The 8,530-nt window shown below is 40.5% G+C and overlaps 1 protein-coding gene across 1 annotated transcript; it reads left to right on the forward strand.

Annotated features, from left to right (window-relative positions):
• The first annotated feature begins 217 nt into the window (after positions 1–217).
• LOC137286826 (uncharacterized) lies at positions 218–1,501 on the forward strand. Its single transcript, XM_067818833.1, has one exon. It carries the CDS (start codon positions 218–220, stop codon positions 1,499–1,501), a length of 1,284 nt encoding a protein of 427 aa, XP_067674934.1.
• Positions 1,502–8,530: the final 7,029 nt, after the last annotated feature.

The raw sequence follows: 8,530 nt of genomic DNA on the forward strand, positions 1-8,530 counted from the left end.
GGCCAATCTGGTGATATGAGACCTCTGAAATCTGTGATTCTTGGGGATTATGTCATGGGCCGAACCAGCCTGACATTTATTCTTTTAGTTTTTCATAGCTTTTCATGTCTTTATCTCTGGAGTATAACACCCCTGTATCCCTGGTGTCAGCATCTTGGAGATCCGGTGCTATTTGACGCTGTCCACGTTGACACTCCGTGGTGGGTGGGGAGCAGGGATGTCGAATCCATTTACACTTATCATGGATCCCACTCCATCTGGTTCATTGCGAAATGAAAAGAAGCGACGTTTTGAAAATGTTGAGGATTCTTCAAACACTGTTTCTTCAAATTCTGATTCATGGGCTCGTTTCCTGGTGATTGAGGCAACTGATTCACTACCTATAAAGTTAAATCCTTTTGCGATTTCAAAGGCCATTTCTGGAATTTGTGGAGATGTTAAGAACGTCACCCGTCTCCGTAGTGGTTCCCTTCTGGTGGAATGTGCACGGCGACAGCAGTCTCTCAATCTTTTGTCCATCAAAACATTTGCAAATATTGAGGTTGCTGTGTCTGTGCACAGAACATTAAATTCATGTCGTGGAATCATTCGTGACAGAGCTCGTTGTCTGTTCGACATGTCAGAGGAAGATATTGCCACAGAACTTGTAGATCAAGGGGTAACTGCTTTAAAACGTTTCACTGTCAACAGAGAGGGTACAGTTGTGAAAACTAATACCTATCTCTTGACGTTTGCCCGTGCATCTTTGCCACAGTCCGTAAAAGCAGGATACTTTGATATTGGAGTGGACGTGTATGTTCCCAGTCCACTCCGGTGTTATAAGTGCCAAAAATTTGGTCATGGGTCCAACTCTTGTCGTGGCTCCGTCGTGTGTCATCGTTGCGGTGACAATCATGAACATACATACTGTGACAAGGAGTATAAATGTGCAAACTGTTCTGGCCCACACGATTCGTCATCCAAATCCTGCCCCGTTTGGCAAACAGAATCAAAAATAATGAAACTGAAGTGCGAAAAGAATATATCATACGTTGACGCTAAAAAGCTCTTTCAAAGTGCTAATTCGACTCCATTGCCTCTGTCGTACTCTGCTGCAGTAACTCGGCCTGTAATGACATCTTCTGTTGCTTGTCAAACAGATCTGACATGTGTCAAGTCAGAGAAGCCCATGACTTCTGCTCCATCATTACCATTGATATCTAAGTCAACATCTGCCTCTCAGACGTCATCTGGTTCCCAGTCTTCATCAGACTCTCAGACAAAGACTCAGCCAGACACATCACAAACGTTGACTAAACAGTCTAACACTGGTCAATTGTCCAAGAAGAAAGGTAGAAAATTCAATAAGAAACAGTTACAAAATATCCCAATTCCTTCAGAGGTTCCCTTTGAGAATCCCTTTGAACCTCTAGATATGGAGGTGTCGCCGTCCTCCCAGGACACACGAAGGAGCTTATCTCACTCACATTCACGCGGAAGATCACCAATTGAGGCACCATGACCCAATTGTCCAATATTATTCAATGGAATTGCAGAGGTCTCAAAAATAATTTCAGTGAGGTTCAATTACTAACACAGGACTTTCAACCGTCAGCTGTATGTCTCCAAGAGACATATTTGAAAAATACAGATAACTTTAATCTAAGACAGTTTAGTGATTACCACTGTTTTTCTCCTCTAGGAGATAAAGCAACTGGAGGTGCTTCAATCTTGGTGCGGCAAGGTATAATACACAGTCCTGTCCATCTTAGTACTAATCTTCAAACTGTTGCTGTTCGTATCAGTCTACATATTGCATTGACTCTGTGCAGTTTATATATTCCTCCCTCCTCTGATATTACACAGTCAGACTTAAAAAATCTGTATGACCAGCTTCCAAAGCCATGCCTCATAATGGGCGATCTGAACGGCCACAACCCGCTTTGGGGAAGTGACCATACTAATACTAAAGGTAAAATCCTTGAGGAATTTATTTCTGATAATAATCTATGTATTCTCAATGCTGATTCTGCAACATATTTACATCCTGCTACTGGCACATATTCTTCTCTGGATCTATCACTCGCTGATTCCACCACATATAATGAATTCGAATGGGCTGTACATGATGACCTGTGTGGGAGTGATCGCTTCCAAACCATCCTTAAAACAGTCAGCCCTGGTGATGATCCACCTTTATCAAGACGGAACTTTGCAAAGGCTGACTGGACATTATTTCAGACACTATGTAGTGACCACTTAAAACATGATATTTTTGCGAACAGCGAAGACCCTATACAGTTATTTGCAGATGTACTCAACAATATTGCTGACCAAACTATACCAAAGTCCTCTGCAGTTCCACACATTCGTAAACCATGGTTCAATAAGGAATGTAAACAGTCCAGAAAGTGTAGGAAGAAAGCTGAAAAGTATTTCCGCCGACATCCTACTGTACATAATCTAGACAAAGTTAAAATTTTAAATGCTAAGGCTAGACGTGCTTTTAAACAAAATAAGCGCCAGTCTTGGAGAAACTATGTTTCTAAAATAAACTCACGCACACCTATGTCCAAGATGTGGAACATGGTCCAAAGAATTAAGGGCAAAGGTTCTAAATCTACTGTACACCATCTGAAGGATGGGGAACATCTTTTAACTAACAAAGCTGACATTGCAAACAAACTTGGTGAAACTTTAGCCAAGCATTCATCTTCATCAAATTATATCCCTGAGTTTCAAAAGTTTCAGAAAGAACAGGAAAAGAAAAAGATTAATTTTACCTCAGACAATGGTGATGATTATAATGAATTATTTTCACTCCATGAGCTGCATACTGCTCTTCAACAGGCTCATGATACAGCAACAGGGGCTGATAATATCCACTATCAGCTCTTGAAACATTTGCCCAAATCGTCTTTGGAAACTCTGTTAAATATATTTGATACCATATGGAGTACCGGTAATTTCCCAGCTTCATGGCGTAATGCCATTGTAGTCCCTATTCCCAAACCTGGCCGGGACCATACTGATCCCTCTAATTACAGACCAATCTCGTTAACGAGTTGTGTCTGTAAAACCATGGAGCAAATGGTAAATAATACACTGACCCAAAAAAGAAACGCATAGCTGAAATCTCATTTTTAAAGTAGATTTTTTCGGAAAATATGGAATGGAATGACAATTAATGTAAATATTAAGTGTTTTTATAGTCAATACAACCAAAACAGACAAACAAACACAACCTCTGGTGATTATTCGCCACACCACAGCACCTTGAAAACGCTTTGTATAATCTGCACGTGGGAAAATCTGAAAGCATTATGCACGTGCAAATGCAGGATCTCAATCTTGATTATGATGGCTATAAAAGGGGACAGGTCCTGTTGCGATTCATTCTTCGAATTTCTTTCTATGCGACGCGAAAAATGCCAAGGTTAAATGAAGAAAAAAGAAATAGAGCCATTGGACGTCTGGAAGCTGGGGAAAGTCAGTCATCAGTTGCCAGACGTCTGAATGTGAGGCAGAGCACGATTTCCCGTCTCTGGCAACGATACACGCAACACAACTCGACCAGAGACCGTCCAAGGAGTGGGAGACCAAGGGTGACAACTCCAGCACAAGACCGCTACATCCGGGTGCTTCATCTGCGTAATCGGGCCGTCACTGCTACGTATACCGCTGATCACGTTCCTGGGCTGCGTAGAGTCTCTCCACAAACCATCAGGAATCGCCTAAGAGAGCATGGAATTCGACCTATGCGACCTCATGCAGGACCTGTTCTGCATCCCCATCACCGTCGTGCACGTCTTCAGTGGTGCAGGAACGTTCGGGCATGGAACCTCTTGAATTGGAGGAGGATCTGGTTCAGCGATGAGTCACGTTTTCTGCTGTACAGACATGATGGAAGGATGCGTGTTTACAGACGTCGAAATGAGAGATATGCTCGACAGTGCGTTCGTGAGGTCAACAGACACGGTGGTGGAGGTGTAATGATGTGGGGAAGCATATCTATGAACGGCAGGACACAGTTGGTGCATGTGCAAGGGAATCTCAATGCTGTACGCTACCGGGATGAAATTCTGAACCGTCATGTTGTTCCTACAATTGACGCTAGAAGGGAAATTTTCCAGCACGACAATGCAAGACCGCACACAGCACGCATTACCACGGATTTCCTTGCCAACAACAACATTACAGTTCTTCCATGGCCCTCAAAATCGCCGGATTTGAACCCAATTGAACATTTATGGGACCAATTGGGTAAACGGTTACGACGTCGACAGCCGCAGCCACAGACACGTCTACAGTTGGTGAATGCGTTGCGAGATCAGTGGAGAAGAATCCCACAAAGGCGGATACGACGTCTTATACAGTCAATGCCCAGGCGATGCAGAGCAGTGATTGATGCCCGTGGTGGTCACACCAGATACTGACTTTCTCACTATGCCATGGAAAATAGAGACGCTTAATACCACTGTGAATGATTGTATATGTCTTGACACACATTTGTTAATACCCGTGTGAATTATCATTGCTCAAGTTCCATTACTTTTTGTGCAATTTAAGTTAATAAATCATCTCTCATAACATTGGATTTTCACCTATGCGTTTCTTTTTTGGGCCAGTGTAGATTAACATGGTATCTTGAAACCAAAAATTTGATAACAAATATCAAGTGTGGTTTCAGGAGAAATCGTAGTACCATTGACCATTTGGTACTTTTGGAATCCTTTGTTAAAAATGCCATAGTAAGTAAACAACATGCAGTATCAGTTTTCTTTGATCTCGAGAAAGCTTACGATACCACTTGGAAGCATGGCATTTTGAAAGATCTACATGATTTTGGTTTAAGAGGCCGTTTGCCTCTTTTTATATCACAGTTTTTACAAGACAGGCAATTTCAAGTCCGAGTGGGTTCAACACTGTCTGATCAATATAATCAGGATCAGGGTGTCCCTCAAGGCAGTATTTTGTCTGTCACACTGTTTAGCATTAAGATCAATAGTTTATCCAAGGTTTCAAATGATTCAATAGATGGATCGCTTTTCGTGGATGATTTTAATATTTCTTGCCGAGGTAAAAATATGCATACTATTGAACTGCAACTGCAGTTGTGTTTAAACAAAATAAATAAATGGTGTCTTGAAAACGGCTTCAAATTTTCGAAGTCCAAAACTAATTGTATACATTTTTGCAGAACATATAAGCCACATAAGGACCCAGAACTATCTCTAGATGGCACTCCCATCAAAGTTGTAAAGGAGGCCAAGTTCCTGGGAGTAATTTTTGACTCACATTTAACGTTTCTACCACATATCAAATCCCTCAAAACTAAATGCCTGAAGGCACTTGACTTGTTGAAAGTCGTTTCAAATTCTAAATGGGGAGGGGACCAAGCTACCCTCCTGCAACTTTATCGATCACTGATCCGGTCAAAACTTGATTATGGCTCCATTGTATATGGTGGAGCCTGTAAAAGCAACCTGAAACTTTTAGATTCTGTTCACCATCAAGGTCTAAGACTTTGTCTTGGCTCCTTTAGAACTTCACCTGTTGACAGCCTGTACGTTGAGGCCGATGAGCCATCTCTTGAGCAGCGACGTATCAAATTAGCTTTACAGTATGTAACAAAATTATATTCCAGTGAGTCAAACCCTGCATATAACTGTGTTTTCAGTCCTCTGTGTGAGGACTTATACAATATAAAATCTTCGCTTGTACCGCCTCTTGGTTTAAGAATTAAACCATTTCTTGCTGCTGCCGGCATTAAGCTGGAAAATATAGCTCCTTCCCGTCTTCTTTCTTCTCCTCCTTGGCAGTTGGTTAGGCCACAAGTGGACCTAACATTGACCACATTTAAAAAATCAGAAACTAATGAATTACAGTATAAACAAGAATATAATCAATTGAAACATAAATATAGCAGTTATAAATCCTTATTTACAGATGGGTCCAAGGACGGTGGCGCAGTAGCTTGTGCCACAGTCATTGGATCCAGAACAATATCTTCTAGATTACCAGACAACAGTTCTATTTTTACCGCTGAGGCTGACGCCATATTAACAGCTCTTAAATATATTCAAAGACGCCATAAACATAAACAATATATATAAATCTTTCTTGTAAACATCCACTTTTAATTGAAATTATTGAATTATATAATGGTCTTGCTACTGGCCAGTACGACATCGTCTTCTGTTGGTTACCCAGCCACGTAGGCATTTCTGGTAACGCAATGGCCGATCTTGCTGCCAAGGCAGCACTCAACAAATCTGTGACACCACTTCTTATTCCATACTCTGATTATAAAGCCAGCATTAGAACTTACATCCGTGATCTGATGCAGAAGAAGTGGGACACCCAAGTGGGCATAAATAAATTACATGCAATAAAACCCTACATTGGTCACACCTACTTGGGTTGTCAGTCCAGATTTGAAGAGGTCATCATGCGGCGATGTCGTATTGGCCACACCAGATATACACATGAATACCTTTTGAAAGGTGAGGATCCTCCGTTCCGCATCCCTTGTGATGAAAGAATCACAGTCAAGCATATCTTGCTTGACTGTGTTGAGTATTCCATCACAAGGGATCAGTATTTTAATTCACATACTATGAAGGATCTTTTTAACAGTGTTAGTCCTCATTTAATTATTGCATTTTTAAAGGAATTAAATTTGTTACCCGAACTGTAAATAGATAAATATTTTAAAATTGGAAGATTAAATTAGTAAATCAAATCGTTAGTGGTTGTACCCTCAAAGGGGGTTGAAGTACCGTAAAATAATTGTCCTTCTGAGAGGGTACGTGAGTCCAAAAACATTTGACATAAATTTCAGTTTTCCAGCTTTTTAATCGTAGAATAAGTGTGTTTTTACTTTATGGTTAGATTTGTCTAAATTGCTAACAGCTGAAGGGATGATGTAAATCCAGCTAGGGTCCATGCAGGAAGCAAATGTACTGTAAGTCCCCATGGTCCTTAGTATGGTGATCTACCTTCAGTTGTTGGCAACCTATAGCTCATTTTTATATTGTACTGTCCTCTATAGATGCATTGTTTTAGGTCTATTCACTAGTTTTATATTCTATTCTGTGATATTTTAGTTAGTTTTACTGTCCTTCGTTGACAGGGTTTTACAGTGTCCGTGCTAGTAATTCATTTGTATTTTTATAATTAATCGTTCTCGTCACGATATGGCTGCAACACTGCCGATGTGACGTTAAATACTAACTCACTCACTCACTCACTTATTGTTTGACATTGAAATCTGTTTCTTGCGAGAGATCTCAGAAATTGTGTGTACTTAAAATCAACAAAACCAACAACTGATGAAAATTCAGAGAGAATTAACTTTTTGGAAAGATGAAATGAATTCTGCAGACAATTTTCATAAAAGTGGAAAGCGAAGATTTCATATTCTGGACTACTAATTGCCGAGAATCGTCTTCAGTATTTCGTCAACTAAACCTTTGAAAACGTCTTGTGAGGCTGTTGACCTCATTTCAACCATATTCAAAATGCAGTCACATTAAGTGTGTGTGAATGTCGGAGAAGACTTATAGGTGCCATCATTCGTTCCATGTACTCCTGAGTGGTCCTGAGAGTCACAGTAAGAGATTTTAGGATTTACGCCCCATCTCCTACTTTCCAGAAGCTACCAATGTGCCATAATATTGCTAAAGGTATTCCGTTAGGACGGCAGACAGTTTTATCGCTGTTCTCCTTCAACTGTGAGATTACATTAAAATTCGCTCACCCACGGTACAAATGACCCAGTTTTGAAGGAACAGGGAATTTATGCGAAGATCGATATGTTAAAGTAGTGATATTTTCGCCATTTCTGAAACAGGAAATTGGCTGTCACTGGTAGTGTTGTTGGCAACACTCTCGATGTAAACGGGTGATGTTTAAAGAGAATAAACTCATGCGATTAACCCAGGAGAAAAGCGAGTCTGATATGTTAACGATAAAGAAAAAATATTATAGCGTTCACGTTGGAGTTAGTTCATATTCCTTGGTTTCATAGAGCAATGAGAACACACGGTTCTACCACAGTGAAGGCTTGGCCAAGTTTGTCAAGGACCATTGACGGGCGGCAAATAAGAGTGAAATCTCAGACAATTCATTTTCAAAAGCATTTTTCTGAAATGATCAAGGGACCGGGCACAAACATAACAGAACAAAGTCAAAGAGATGTTTCTAAATGTTCGCAATATGTGAGCGAGCGAGTTTGGTTTTACGCTGCTTTTAGTATATTCACGGTTGTTGCCGCCAGACTTTCGTTTCACACATTGTACGTATAAGGGGAATCGAACTCCGGCATTGGCATGACGAGCAAAAGCTTTAACTACTCCTCTACCCCGTCGCTCAAGTACACTCACAATGTCATAATGAGTTACACAAACATTCACATTAAATGTAGTTGTTACAAATGCACGTGTCACACTCATCATTACTGTGCCGTTCCATTTCTAACTTTATACAAAGTGCGCAAATTTATATAATTAATTAATCTGAACTGAATTTTAAGAAATAGAGACATGTG

Source organism: Haliotis asinina, chromosome 6 (genome assembly GCF_037392515.1).
Source record: "Haliotis asinina isolate JCU_RB_2024 chromosome 6, JCU_Hal_asi_v2, whole genome shotgun sequence".
In the NCBI taxonomy this organism is placed as follows: Eukaryota; Metazoa; Mollusca; class Gastropoda; order Lepetellida; family Haliotidae; genus Haliotis; species Haliotis asinina.